General features: G+C 32.9%; 1 protein-coding gene and 1 non-coding gene across 2 annotated transcripts in view; one reads left to right on the top strand and one right to left on the bottom strand.

Annotated features, from left to right (window-relative positions):
* KIF21A (kinesin family member 21A) overlaps positions 1 to 16,068 on the top strand; it is a 137,991-nt gene that overhangs the window by 110,969 nt on the left and 10,954 nt on the right. The window contains exons 26-32 of the mRNA XM_023532407.1: positions 295 to 509; positions 2,556 to 2,663; positions 4,034 to 4,162; positions 6,191 to 6,229; positions 6,839 to 6,850; positions 10,370 to 10,506; positions 12,153 to 12,333. Coding sequence (XP_023388175.1) covers positions 295 to 509; positions 2,556 to 2,663; positions 4,034 to 4,162; positions 6,191 to 6,229; positions 6,839 to 6,850; positions 10,370 to 10,506; positions 12,153 to 12,333 — 821 coding nt within the window. The remainder of the gene's footprint in view (positions 1 to 294; positions 510 to 2,555; positions 2,664 to 4,033; positions 4,163 to 6,190; positions 6,230 to 6,838; positions 6,851 to 10,369; positions 10,507 to 12,152; positions 12,334 to 16,068) is intronic.
* LOC111741884 lies at positions 9,830 to 9,948 on the bottom strand. The gene has a single exon (XR_002781115.1). It is a non-coding gene; the product is annotated as a 5S ribosomal RNA (ribosomal RNA).

The following is a 16,068-nucleotide window of genomic DNA, read 5'->3' as shown; positions in this document are numbered from 1 at the left end:
TCATTTGTGAATTAGGATAATGATAGTACATGCTAATATAATAAAGTGTTTAGAACAATGCCTGGCATACACAAAGTACAATACAAGTGTTGGCTATTATTATGGCCTGTGAAGGTCTCATCTGGCTATAGCTCTGGCTTGTCACTATCTTACATGCTATGTTTGACACACTTGCTAGGAAAAGACACGCTAAATGTTTTTACCCATTTCAAACTAATATTAAATCTCTATTTCCTAATCATCTTCTCTGCAAAAGTTTGCTCCTGATTGCTTTTCCTTCCATTCTCTGACTAGGCCCGAAGGAGAACCACCACTCAAATGGAATTGCTGTATGCAGATAGCAGTGAACTAGCTTCAGAAACTAGTACAGGAGATGCCTCCTTGCCTGGCCCTCTTACGCCTGTTGCAGAAGGGCAAGAAATTGGAATGAATACAGAGACAAGTGGTACTTCTGCTAGGGAAAAAGAACTCCCTCCCCCATCTGGCTTCCCTTCTAAGATAGGCAGCATGTAAGTCTGGCCCTGCTACACTAACTTCCTTTCTTTTGGCTTTTCTTTTCTTTTTTCTTTTCTTAATATGCATGTTACTAATTTCCTATTTCTATTTTTTAAAAGATTATGTAATTAAGATCTCTGGTTTTCAAAGTGATTTCTGTTAGGTATCATCGTACCTAATTTTTGGGGCATTTGAAATCCTTCGAGATGAGATGTTCACTGTTGAATTGCATTGTCTCGTTTCTCAGTTTTAGGGTCATTCTTATAGGGTTATATTTTTCATGAAGACTGAGTTATGAATTACAGATAAAATTTTTTAGAAACACATAAATTAGGTTAAAGTTATACCTATAAAACAATTATATAAAACTGAAGCTTTAAAAACTCTTAAATTTGTTCTGAATTATGTAAGTCTTGGTTCTAAGAGCCTGGTCAGCATAGTAAACCTTTGCTGACCCTTTAAAAAAAAGAGAAATATGAATTACAAACTTAATACCTTTTGGGCTTTCCTAATTCTTTGCCTTGAAGCACATGACATGTCTGACATGAGTGTATGCACAAAGTATTTCAATTGGTATTGTTAAAGATTTGAAGGAGGAGACATTCTCTCTCATCTACGATAAACTGAACAAAACTTATTCTGTTCAAAACAAATCTTATTTAGAACTTTTTAAATTATTATCTCGAGGACAAAGAAAGATTTCCCTATACAGACCAGTGTGTGTATGTACATTGTGTGTTTATGTGTGTTTTGAAAGTTACATTAAAATTAGACCATTTAATCACTGGGAAAAATCTTTAATGATATTTTTCAAACTCACCCTCACATACGATCTAACAAATGATTTATGGGATGAATACATCACAGCATTAGGAAACATTGCCGAGAAAGTAGCATCCGCTATACGACTCTGCGAATAATAATATATAACAAACTTTACCCCTTGAATATCTATTTTTCATAATTTTCTTAATTTTATGAAGATATTCCATTGTCTTCCATTCAGTAAGCCCATCTGTAACCTTTAATTCCAAAATTAATTTTAATGATGACACAACTTTCTTGCATGTGCTTGAAGTGACCTATGTAATTAACTATTGGATTTGCTGTTAGAGATTGCTAACCAGTATAGCTTATGGCTTCAGTGCTTTTTTGATAAGATGACAATAGAAGAACTGCTTTTGGTGAAGGTAGTGATATAGAACTGAGAGCAGATTTTAGGAGCCCGCATATGTTCAGCATTTAGTCTGTCAGATGAATAGAGACTTTTGGAACTTCAAGACTAAATCTATGGCCTGGAATCCAGATTAAGGTAATACCTTCTTTTTGCCTTTTTTTTTCCATTTTAAAAATGTGTACTTTATGACAGGTGGTAGAAAATATCTTTTGGACTCTCTTCACATGATTTATTTTCAAGTTTTCATAAATTCAGCTGCTTGTATAATTCTGTACAAATTAAAGAGTTGATCATGCGCTTGGTGCAGTAACTCTTAATAAGCCATTACTGTGTGGTTTTTAGTGCATAAAGTAAAATAATTTACTCAAGTGAATGTTATGATTTAAATAATGCAGAATTTCTAAAATTTGATTTCCTCTGATTAGAAAAATTAGGCACACAAAGTTTAATTATATTTAGTTTTTACTTTCTGGAGATCTTGCTTTTTACTTGGTGAATTTTTTTTTCTTATTAACATAACTGGGCAAGGACAGCAAATATTTATTTTTTAATTAAAATCTATTACCACCATACACAAAAATCAGCCTTAAATATTAAATCTCATTGTTTCTCTTATTCTGACATATTAATATTTTAGTTCTTGCAAAACTGTAAAGATATTTCTCAATATTCTTGAGAAATATTGCTAAGAAAGCAGCAGCTTCAATTAACTAAAAATAACTCATGTAATATTTGTCTACCCTAGTTTTATTTTTTGCTCTCAAGTAATTTTTCTCAAGTTCCAATTATTAATCTATTAAAATTTTTAGGTTGAATATCTGCCAAACAAAGTTATATGTACATATTTAAAGTTATATTGTTACAGAACCCTTTTCTATTTTAGTTCCAGACAATCATCTCTAGCAGAAAAAAAACTACCAGAGCCTTCCCCTGTAACTAGGAGAAAGGCATATGAGAAAGCAGAAAAATCAAAGGCCAAGGAACAAAAACAGTAAGTTACTCATGCTTTATATCTATTAGATTATATAAAATGCCTGTTACACTTAGATTCTAAAGGACAGTAGGGAAATTATTTTCCACATTTAGGCTGGCTCTGTGGTTATGACTGATTTGACTAACCAAGTCAGCTACTGGCTTGGCTAAGTGGTCTTCAAATTTCTTGGTCACACATACTTGTAAAAATATTTGAGCACTTATTTCCAATCATGTACTCGTATGTATTTTTCAATCATTTGTATATATTATTATGAGTTAATATGTACCTGAGAGGCTTATTAAATCTGTACTTCAAATAGTCTTCTAGATAAATTTGAAATTAATCTTGGCTGTCATCTGATGAAACTGACATTGACTTCTCCTCTTTAAAGTGGTTGACAAAAGAGGATGTGTGTGAGTTGTGCCATTTTTTGCCCTTCTTTTATGTTTAAGTTGGTATTATCATCAAATTTTTTTTTTGCTGGAATCTTTTAAAAACTATTTGTTTTGTGAGAATTAGTTTACTTCACAATGCACAATATAATCTGATGATTCACTCAACTGGGCATCTGTAAATTGCGATACCACAACATGCAGAAAGGTGAATGAATGGGTTAGAGCCACTGTCACCCTTCTACTCTGTGGCACACTCACTCCTCTCTCAAGTCACCTAATGCTCTGCATGTTGCAGATAGATCTCTGACATGGCCTTGAGTGAGAGTGTCAGTGCCAATTTCTTTAACATAAAAATAAATATAAAAGGAAGTTTTCGTAAATTTCCTGTACCTAAGTGGGAGACCTTGTGCCATCCTCCTCCCCTGTGGCAGCATGCACAATCTCTACTTTGACCGCCGATTCAGCTGACTTGAATATCATGGAAATTATCCTTCTAATCATCTTTGCTTCCTGTATTTAAAGATGTAATTTGTTTCTACTGAATCAAATATCTCAAAAATAATGGGGAGATGGGGGAGGGAGCAAATAGATAATTAAAAAAATAAATGAATGACTCAATTGAGTAGGCAAATAACTCTTTAACTCTCTGGGTCTGTTTCTTTGTCTGTAAAATGAGCAACTTGGTCTCAGCTATCAAATCGTATAATTTTAAATTTGCTTGCTTTATTTGTCCTGACTTTTGATTTCAGCAGATATAGCTTTTTCTTTAGTGCCATCTTGTGGCCAATGTAACAAAAGTCAGTGGGGAAAAAAAAGTTATTCAGTGCATTTTATCTTACAAAAAAAGGAAGAAGGAAGGAATAAAGGAAGTAAAGAAGAAAGGGATTCTCTAATTAAAAGCTTTTTTTAAAAAAAGCATGTTTCATATAACATTCCTAACAAATCATAACCAATTCAAATCACCTATTTAATGTTCTTTTTTTCTTGTAGCTCAGATTCTGGAACCTCAGAGGCTAGTCTTTCACCTCCTTCTTCCCCGCCAAGCCGGCCCCGTAACGAACTGAATGTTTTTAGTCGTCTTACTGTTTCTCAGGGAAACACATCAGTTCAGCAGGATAAGTAAGTCATTATGGAAAAGAGCCCAACTATTTATTACAATATTCTGAATCTTTCAATAGTCTGTAGAAAACATGTAGCCATCCCTTTGTGTGGGAGATGGATTCTGACTTGTAAACTCTTGCCATATTTTACGTGTTTTTCCAACAGAAAATGAACCATATAGATAAAATTACAGAGAATTATTTTCCTGCTGAACATTATTCCCTGTTGTAGCTTACATTGCTATACTTTCAGCACTTGTCTTGCCCTTTCTTTTACGAATACATTAGAACGGAAATATCTTTATGAATACGTGAAGTTAAATTTCTTGATATTCTTCAGCTTTTATGAGCCCACAAAAGCCTCTAATCCAGATAGCCTGAGTTGAAAAGAGGCAAATTATTTTATATTTGGTGGATAGATCATTGTTCTGTTATTATCATTTGATCTATACAAATCCACCAGGAAACTTCAGTAATGTGTTCTTGGAATAAAAGGGTACCTTTATGGGTGAAGGTATGTGGTCAGGGAAGAGAAGTTGGAAGGATGTGGAAAACATTATTTTCATTAAATTTGAGGTGAAAAAGTATTCTCACATTGAGCCAGAATCTCTCTTGCAAGAATTTAGTACTAACAATGCTGCTATAAGGTATTTGTTAACTCTGATTTACCTGTTTGATTTTGAATAATAACATTGTAATGTATGTACTTGATTTCTAGTCTCCCACCCCAATTATTTGTTTTCTATGCTATAATCTCTCTGTATAGATCAACAATTTCTGAAATTTATAGGATTCTGTTTAAGATGTCTGGTATGTTTAGATGATGCTAAATAGCTCTTTAGGCTTTGAGAAACACTATCATTTTGAAATAATTTTTAATCTACTTCATTTATGGATAAAATTTTAAATTAGATTTTAATATAATTTAATCAGTGGGTAACATGTCCTTTAAATTTACCTAGATAGATAAATGTTATGTGTTATTGAAAAAAAGACGGACATTGTTAAACCATACCTCTCATTTAATTGAAGAAAGAGTAGAATTACTAAATTTTGTTTACTTTGCCTTCACAGTTGTAAATTTTTCTGTCATAATAATCTTAACAGTTGATAATCTTAACAGTTGAATCATGGTTCCACATTTCTTGCTGAAATATTTTATGAGCTACCAATAATTTGACTGTGTCATCATCCCTATAAGTTAAAACTTAGAATAACTGACTACTCTACAATTTCTAAAACTTACCTACTTTTTAAATAACTTTCTTTTGGGCTTCTTTTTGAGACTAGCATGTTTCATCAACTAGATGAAGATCTCACACTTTATTTCTGGTTACATTCCACAACAGCAGCACTCACTCTATCCTCATTCTTTCCAAGCTGATTATACAAGCTAAACAGATTTTCATAACCAGACTCACTGCCCATCTCAGCGGTTTTAGGGTAGGGCTGACAGGAGTGGGTCACCTAGTTTTAAAATCTCAATAAAGTCCCCCAACTATTACTGAGGGACTCCCTATTCAGAACTCTATGTTTCTGAGATAAGCTAAAATCAAATATTATTAAATTATGAGTGACTTGCTTTCCTTGCAAACATATAATGTAATTATGCAACTTCCATATTAGCGTCTAAATCTAAAGTAATTATCAAGATGAATAAAATTCATTAATACTTATTGAAATGGGAAATTTTTTCTGGTACTACTTAATTAAATAGAAAGAATCTTGAAGTGATGTATTTTACTTACTTGATATTGCTCCTCTTCGGGGCCTACATTTTAGGAGTGAGGATAGATAGGTTCTGTGAATCGGTGATAGAAAGTTTTTTTCCAAAGTATTTGTAGACAACATAAGAATCAAATATTTTACCCCATTTAACTATGCATTGAATTTGCTGATATCCAGTGCAAATAGAAAAGCAGGGTGACATAAAGGAAGTGTTTGCTATATTTCTATTATTCATACTGTTAATTTTCAGTTCAATCTGTGTCTTTACCTGTTGACATCTGTATCCTTTCTCCTCATAATTCTAACTCTTTCACTGTAGGTCTGATGAAAGTGATTCCTCTCTGTCGGAGGTACAAAGGTACTTTCTTTCTATCTTTCCTATATTCTGGCATTTCATGATGTTCTAAAATGCCTTTCTAGTACTGTAAATGAGTCTCATTTTTGTTGCATGCGTAACTTGTAAACCATATAAATGCACTAATATTTTAAACATATTAATTTTAATATATTTTTGTGGTGTACATTTTAGACAAAGCAGTGCCAAACTTTTTTGTATATCATAAAATCTTTTGATATTTGTTTTCTATCTGTAAACTAAATCTTTTCTTTAAAAGAAATTAAGTTCTATGAATATTAATTTCAAGAAGGTTTGCTCCTCAACAATTAAGTATTTCCAATACCTTAGAGTGTGGAGGTGAATATGGTATTTTTTCTTGTTTGTTTAGCAATTTTAAATGAAAAGTTTATGGCAAGTTTTGTGATGGGGAAAAAAGAAAAGAAAAATAGAGTGCAGCAGAGCCTTTTTAAAAAAAAATAATTTTTTTTTACTGATAGATGCTACTTTTAAAATAATAATGTTGCATTTTTTTCATGTTATGGATTTCTTTGGACCCTTAATTTCTCTCTCTTCCTCTCTCTTATTTCCACTTCCCACTTATCATGTGTCTCCTTTGCTGATCATCAGTAGATCCTCCAGAAGGTAGGCAGGGGGAGGGAAAAGAAATTAATCTCATTCACAGTATTACAAGACTTCACTGGTTTGGATGGAACAATAATAAGTGTTTTTGTTTTTGTTTTGTTTTATTTTGTTTCTTCCGATCAGATCTGTTGTACAAGTTCGCAACATTTAAGAAACTGTTTTAAAGTTGATTTCTATATATCAGAATGTGAATAGATTAATTCTAATAGAGAAAGAAGTACCATGGATGCATGTTTCCAATTTCTATATTTTCTTCATTATCTTTGATGTAAGATAATATATATATATATATATATATGTGTGTGTATATACATATATATATATAATCCCTAATATTCTGAATAGTTGAGAGCATGTTTTAGTATCTAATTAATACAATGCTATATTTAATGTTTAGATTATATTTCTTCAGGTATGTGAATAATCAATGGTATTAAAACACTTAAGAATAAGAGAAAGGCTCTCCAGTAGCTGTGCCACACATACGTCACTGGAGGCAAATATTTACCGAATGCTTCTGTAACATCACAACCTTTTTGACATGACAGAATTGTGTTGGATGTTATATCATCAGGGGAACATTTCATAACTCTTGAATGAGAGAATTGTGTTGGATTTGATGTCATTGGGGAACATTCACTAAATTCTTAGGATAAAGCTGATAATCTGAAGGGAGGAAATCTTTTGGAGACATAGTATCACATAATTGAGGCTTCTGATTTTTTTCTTAAGATGACTTGTGCCATTAATTGCTGACTAAAAACAGCTCTTAGACTGTTAACATGCATTTTTTCTTTATAGTCTGCTTGTTGGAATATGCATATTTTTTTTTCTGTTTGAGATGTAATGGGAGTAAAACCTCACAAGTTTGAATATGACATTTTGAAATCCTGCATAGCTATGAACTGAAGCCATCAAATTATGTTGAAAATATATGATCTAATGCACAGTCAGTTGCTATTGCTACGATTTCAGTTTTAATCTGGTTAAATTCTTACATTACAAACAAATTACTGAGCATTAATTTCAAGAATCTCAAATGGACATATGTATGTAAATGATAGCATTAGACTGAACTTATATATGTAGTGATAAAAATTCCGGGTATCGTTTCTAGTAGTAAGGAACTCCTTTTACTTTTTCAAATCATTATAACTAGAACCTAAAAATAAAGTTGCTTTTTAAAAAATTCTGAACCTAAATTTACCTCCTTTAAATTTCTATTCATTGGTCTTTCGTCAGCCCTTTTGAGCTATATCAGAATTAATCCAATAACTCTTTTGGTGTGTATGTGACAGTTCTTTAAATAGCCAGCCCTTTAACTGTGCTATTGTGTCCTCTCCAATGAGTGTTCTTTTTATCAAATTAATAGGTCTAGTTTCATCATCTATTCCTTATATAATATAGTCGACAGATCCTTTATTCTGCTTCCACTATTTTGAAAAGTCTCTAATTTTTTAATGTTCTTAAAATGTGGCATCTTAGAACTCAACCCCATTCCAGATGTGGCCTTGGCACACTATAGTAGCTCTATTACTTTCTCTTGAAATGTTTACTTCTACTGAGCAAATCATTGAAAATGTTGGGAGAGGAACCATAAATTGTTCGTCCATTGATCTTGTATTCAATAACTGAATGTCTTTAGCTTTTTAAATCTAGGCTACTATTAAGCCCCTTTCCTACCTGGAGCATTCTATTATATCTTTGACTTAAACTTTATGTTTAAATTTTATTCAATGGTCATTTTAGTGCTAAGAGCATACTTATAATAAATGAATTTTGTTTCAGTCATTTTTCTAGGCAATAAACACAATAGCCAGCCAGCTCTTTAATATATCAGTTTAATAAACATGCCATCTCTGTCTTTAGGGCTAGAAAAAGATTGACTAGATTTTGAAGACCCACTTCCAGATCGACAGGTCCATTGATTCTTTAGGTGTTACTCCAAGTACTAATGGAATTGCCTAACTACAACAGTTTCATACTTACCATCATGTCCACAAGGATATCATTCAAGAGGCCTAGTGTATGGGCTTTTTCGGAATCAACATATATTAACAATATGATATTCCCCTAATTTGTTGTCTGTTAACTCTACAAAGAACTTCTTCCATGAGATTAGTGAGCTCATGCTATCTCTTATTGATAAGCGTTTAAGTGTTTATAATGATTTGATTTTACTCATCTGTAATTTCTGAAATCTACTTTTTACCTCCTTTTTGGAAAATTAGGTCTACATGTTTTGTCCCCTTTATTAATGTCCTTAGAGTAGCAATGGAGATACTCCAGTGATTTTTGCCCTCATCTACCTTAAAAATCCTGCGATATAATGATTTTAAAAACAGAACTACTTAAACTCACTGAATAAGTCTCCATTGTCAACTCTAACTTATCTTGGTTCATATTTCTTCTTAATCACTTCTGTCCCTTGCATTTTGAAGATTGTTCTCTTTCATCAAAAAGATAGAAACACACAGTTTGATTTTATACCTGTATTTGTCTGAATATTATGCCATCTGTCTTATGTAATGGACATATTTGACCATAATTTTTCTTCCCGTTCTGAGCAAAGGTACATCTGAATGACATATTTATCATGTGTTAATTCATTCTTATCTTTAGTCTTCCCAACACAATTATTTCAATTCAGATACTGTCTTAAACTCTTTTAGGATATAGTGTTTTGATGATCTGTCTATTTCCCTAGTGATAGCTCAGTAGCATAAAGCAGAAACTCTAGAAAGACTAAACTCATGGGAAAGTTCCCTAGAGAGCCTCACTGTTCTTTTAAATTCTCATTCTTCTTTTTGTCTCCTTTGAGATTGTTAGAATTTTTTCTTTAAGTTTTGGATATTTTTGAGCCATTCTCCCTTTAGAATTTCTGTCCATGCAATTATTCCTGTCTTTAAAATTTTTTTTTTTAATTTGCTTTCTTAATATTTTACATGGTATTGTATTATACTTTTTTTTTTTTTTTTATGCCTACAGTACCTGGTCTTCTTAGGTGGTCTCCCATCCAAGTACTAACCAGGCCCAACCCTGCTTAGCTTCTGAGATCAGACGTGATCAGGCTTGTTCAGGGTGGCATGGCTGTAGACTGTGTTATACTTTTTTAATAATGTCCTTTTTTGACATAGAGTCACACTCCAGTGTGGGATAGAGTCACATATTTCAGTTCTGTCATTTATACTTTCTTATTTGTCAGAATTTACTACACACAAACAACTCCCAAGATTGGTTCATTAAACTTCGAAGAGATGGAATTACTAATAAGAAAATCCAAATGTATCATAGGCTTTGCTTTTTGTAGAATGCAGCTGCTAGCTGATGCCTAATTAATTGATGTACTCCATCACTACAATTGCTGTTTCACACTTTGTCCTTTTGCTTAAAAAAGAGACAAGGGAGCAGTCTGAATTTTATTACTAATTACTTAGAAAGAGTAAAAAATGTCAGATAAAAAATAAAATTGGTATCGTGATATTGCTACTGAAGTAAAATTTTTTCCCCCCAACTCAGGGGCATAATCAACCCATTCCCTGCTTCAAAAGGAATCAGAGCTTCTCCACTGCAGTGTGTTCATATAGCTGAAGGGCATACAAAAGCCATGCTCTGTGTGGATTCTACTGATGATCTCCTCTTCACTGGATCAAAAGGTGCCGGTAGTTTTTCATAAGGTCATTTAACAGATTAAAAAAAAAATAATTACATTTTTTAACAGGCTTTAAAAAAAAAAAGTCAAACTACTTAAGACCCATAAAAATATGAGAGGATAATTTAGTTCAACCCCTGAATTATATAAAATATAAAACTACTGCATAGTTATGAAGAAAGTATAACGTCTGTTGATGTTATGTAAATAGAATGTTGAGAGAATACATCTCCCTTTGATAACTGAGCATCTAATACACGCAAGACCCTAAGCTTGGTAATGAAGTTTGTATAAAAATTTATAAAAGGCCATTGCAAGGTACAGTGTGGTAAAGGAAATAAAATGGGTAGTAACCATTTTTTGAGCACTTACTGTATGTCAGAGACTATGCTAGACACTCTACAAATTATATCTCACTACAAACCCAATGAGATACATGTTGCACCCTCATTTTACAAATGAAGAAACTGAGGATTCAATAAATTAAATAAATTTCCCAGAAAATCTTAGCTAGTAAGTAGAAGAGCCAGGATTGGAAACCTAGGTCTACTTGTCTCTGAACCTGCTCTCTTTGGTACACTTGTAGGTAACTAGAAATCAAGTATAACTGCTTTGAAGAGTTATAGACTAAGAGTTTTGGGGTTTCAGAAAAGGGAGCGATTATGCCAAACTGTGAGAAATAAAGAGGGCTTTGATAAGGAGGCACTTAGGATGAACCTTATGGGATGGTTTGGTTATTGACAGATAAGGATTGGCCATCAAGATTACAGAACATGAGCAGAGACATGGAGGTGGAAGTGGGGTACGTTTGGAAATCAAATCCAATTGAGTTGAATAGCAGAATATATGTAAGAGAGGTGGTGCACAATGAAACTTGAAAGGAAAGAAGGAAGCACGTATAGGAATTTGGGGAGCTAGTAAAATTTATTTGCTAGAACTTATGAACTGTAAATAATGGCAAGCAGTTCCCCAATTTAAAAATAATCTGCTCTGCTCTGTAAAAATATACTTTTTTAATCATTCAAATTAAATTAATCTCTCCAAGATAATTAGATAGTCAACATGTCAGAAAAGCAAAATAGAATACTTTTATGATTATATTTTGGGTCAAAAATAAAATCCATCCATCAGTGACCCCTGGAAAAGAAAAGTGTGTGTGTTTATGCATGTAGTGTGTTGTGAGGAGGTAGGGACATGATTAAAGCAGAACGTTTTGAAGAGGCTGATTTGAGATGGCCATTTTAAATTCCGGGGCAATTGAAGCAATATTCTTTTGATATGAATATTTAAAAATTTTAATATTGTCCTGCATCTTACAGGATTTTTAGAAGTGTTTTATAAAAGCAATTTTCGCACTACCAGGTCTGCTGTATGTAAATTTTAATATAATTATATTTTAATATCACATAATGCATATGGCAGATATTCCTGGGTTTCATCTGATCCTTTACACCTACTTTGCCCTTGAACCTGCTGCAGAGGGTCAGGGATGGAGTCAGGATGCTTGTGGCAGATTCATGGAACAATTACTGTTTTCTTATCGCATTTCCTTCTCATGGAAGAGAAATTGTTTAAATAATTTTTATTGTTAAGAGAACCTAATTTAGTTTATAGTGACAGTATTTCCCTTTTTTTATTTGTTTGTTTTAGATCGTACTTGTAAAGTATGGAATCTGGTGACAGGGCAAGAAATAATGTCACTGGGAGGTCATCCCAACAACGTCGTATCTGTAAAATACTGTAATTATACAAGTTTGGTCTTCACTGTGTCGACATCTTATATTAAGGTGTGGGATATCAGAGACTCAGCAAAGTGCATCCGAACACTGACGTAAGTAACTTAAAGCCAAGTATTGTAAGGGGTGAATAGTTCTTGTTTACAAAATATAAGAAAAAATGGGCCTATGAAAGCATTTTTATTTCTTTATATTTGTCCACTTCCAAAAGGATGTTAAAATGTTTACAGTAAGAACACAGATGAAATAAAGGGAAAAAACGATTGAGAAAATAAAATATGAGAGCCTAGTATTAAACAGAAAGGGATAAATCATATTCAATCTGTGACTAAGTACACGTTTTATATTTCCTCGCTCCCAAATACTAAGGTTTTACATTTTTGTGGTATTTATCACTTGATGTAGTTAAATAATTTACATTAATTACCTGCTTCGAATGAATACCAGTCCTTGGGGAATGGCTCAAATCCCCCGCTGTAGTGTGGGATAGAGTCACATATTTCAGTTCTGTCATTTATACTTTCTTATTTGTCAGAATTTACTACACACAAACAACTCCCAAGATTGGTTCATTAAACTTCGAAGAGATGGAATTACTAATAAGAAAATCCAAATGTATCATAGGCTTTGCTTTTTGTAGAATGCAGCTGCTAGCTGATGCCTAATTAATTGATGTACTCCATCACTACAATTGCTGTTTCACACTTTGTCCTTTTGCTTAAAAAAGAGACAAGGGAGCAGTCTGAATTTTATTACTAATTACTTAGAAAGAGTAAAAAATGTCAGATAAAAAATAAAATTGGTATCGTGATATTGCTACTGAAGTAAAATTTTTTCCCCCCAACTCAGGGGCATAATCAACCCATTCCCTGCTTCAAAAGGAATCAGAGCTTCTCCACTGCAGTGTGTTCATATAGCTGAAGGGCATACAAAAGCCATGCTCTGTGTGGATTCTACTGATGATCTCCTCTTCACTGGATCAAAAGGTGCCGGTAGTTTTTCATAAGGTCATTTAACAGATTAAAAAAAAAATAATTACATTTTTTAACAGGCTTTAAAAAAAAAAAAGTCAAACTACTTAAGACCCATAAAAATATGAGAGGATAATTTAGTTCAACCCCTGAATTATATAAAATATAAAACTACTGCATAGTTATGAAGAAAGTATAACGTCTGTTGATGTTATGTAAATAGAATGTTGAGAGAATACATCTCCCTTTGATAACTGAGCATCTAATACACGCAAGACCCTAAGCTTGGTAATGAAGTTTGTATAAAAATTTATAAAAGGCCATTGCAAGGTACAGTGTGGTAAAGGAAATAAAATGGGTAGTAACCATTTTTTGAGCACTTACTGTATGTCAGAGACTATGCTAGACACTCTACAAATTATATCTCACTACAAACCCAATGAGATACATGTTGCACCCTCATTTTACAAATGAAGAAACTGAGGATTCAATAAATTAAATAAATTTCCCAGAAAATCTTAGCTAGTAAGTAGAAGAGCCAGGATTGGAAACCTAGGTCTACTTGTCTCTGAACCTGCTCTCTTTGGTACACTTGTAGGTAACTAGAAATCAAGTATAACTGCTTTGAAGAGTTATAGACTAAGAGTTTTGGGGTTTCAGAAAAGGGAGCGATTATGCCAAACTGTGAGAAATAAAGAGGGCTTTGATAAGGAGGCACTTAGGATGAACCTTATGGGATGGTTTGGTTATTGACAGATAAGGATTGGCCATCAAGATTACAGAACATGAGCAGAGACATGGAGGTGGAAGTGGGGTACGTTTGGAAATCAAATCCAATTGAGTTGAATAGCAGAATATATGTAAGAGAGGTGGTGCACAATGAAACTTGAAAGGAAAGAAGGAAGCACGTATAGGAATTTGGGGAGCTAGTAAAATTTATTTGCTAGAACTTATGAACTGTAAATAATGGCAAGCAGTTCCCCAATTTAAAAATAATCTGCTCTGCTCTGTAAAAATATACTTTTTTAATCATTCAAATTAAATTAATCTCTCCAAGATAATTAGATAGTCAACATGTCAGAAAAGCAAAATAGAATACTTTTATGATTATATTTTGGGTCAAAAATAAAATCCATCCATCAGTGACCCCTGGAAAAGAAAAGTGTGTGTGTTTATGCATGTAGTGTGTTGTGAGGAGGTAGGGACATGATTAAAGCAGAACGTTTTGAAGAGGCTGATTTGAGATGGCCATTTTAAATTCCGGGGCAATTGAAGCAATATTCTTTTGATATGAATATTTAAAAATTTTAATATTGTCCTGCATCTTACAGGATTTTTAGAAGTGTTTTATAAAAGCAATTTTCGCACTACCAGGTCTGCTGTATGTAAATTTTAATATAATTATATTTTAATATCACATAATGCATATGGCAGATATTCCTGGGTTTCATCTGATCCTTTACACCTACTTTGCCCTTGAACCTGCTGCAGAGGGTCAGGGATGGAGTCAGGATGCTTGTGGCAGATTCATGGAACAATTACTGTTTTCTTATTGCATTTCCTTCTCATGGAAGAGAAATTGTTTAAATAATTTTTATTGTTAAGAGAACCTAATTTAGTTTATAGTGACAGTATTTCCCTTTTTTTATTTGTTTGTTTTAGATCGTACTTGTAAAGTATGGAATCTGGTGACAGGGCAAGAGATAATGTCACTGGGAGGTCATCCCAACAACGTCGTATCTGTAAAATACTGTAATTATACAAGTTTGGTCTTCACTGTGTCGACATCTTATATTAAGGTGTGGGATATCAGAGACTCAGCAAAGTGCATCCGAACACTGACGTAAGTAACTTAAAGCCAAGTATCGTAAGGGGTGAATAGTTCTTGTTTACAAAATATAAGAAAAAATGGGCCTATGAAAGCATTTTTATTTCTTTATATTTGTCCACTTCCCAAAGGATGTTAAAATGTTTACAGTAAGAACACAGATGAAATAAAGGGAAAAAACGATTGAGAAAATAAAATATGAGAGCCTAGTATTAAACAGAAAGGGATAAATCATATTCGATCTGTGACTAAGTACACGTTTTATATTTCCTCGCTCCCAAATACTAAGGTTTTACATTTTTGTGGTATTTATCACTTGATGTAGTTAAATAATTTACATTAATTACCTGCTTCGAATGAATACCAGTCCTTGGGGAATGGCTCAAATCACCCACTGTAGACAGTTAAGAAGTATTTGTAATCTTTAATTAGCAGGTACTGAGTAATCGATAGGTTTTTTGCAGGGGGAGGACTTACAGGCTTCGGTGTTAGCACAGATTTCATAAGGTTATGCTGGACAACTAGAGGATGAGTTTGTTTTCTGTGTCTGTTATCACATATGTCTTCAAAATGTAGAGCAAATAATGATTCTTTTTGCCATAAGATTAATGAACTGTTTTACATAATAGAAATTGAGATAAACTTTGCTAGTTTAAATAAGAGAAGGGAACATAGGGAAGGTTGATTTTTACTCAGATTATAGATTTAGAGTCAGGAGTATTTAATAGCTTAATAGTTTGTAAAGTAGGGATTATTAACATTTAAGTGCTAATTTGCATTTTGAGAACTACTAAGTATTTATTATATTGAAAACAAGTCTCTAGAAGGAAATTTTATAGAAAAAGAATGCTGTATCTTATGTTAGAAATTTTCTAATCCAGTTCACTCACTAAAGTCAGATTTGAATAGACTGATTGTAAGATGATATTTTAGAAGTTAGCTAAGAAAATGTTTCAAAACATAAATATATTTGCCATTTAGAATTTATCTGAGGAAATAGAAATGTTATGTTGGAGTCTTTGGCACATAGT

Source organism: Pteropus vampyrus, unplaced genomic scaffold (assembly GCF_000151845.1).
Source record: "Pteropus vampyrus isolate Shadow unplaced genomic scaffold, Pvam_2.0 Scaffold82, whole genome shotgun sequence".
Lineage (NCBI taxonomy): Eukaryota > Metazoa > Chordata > Mammalia > Chiroptera > Pteropodidae > Pteropus > Pteropus vampyrus.
The sequence above is the reverse complement of the archived record's forward strand: the minus strand, read 5'-3'. Positions and strand labels throughout refer to the sequence as shown.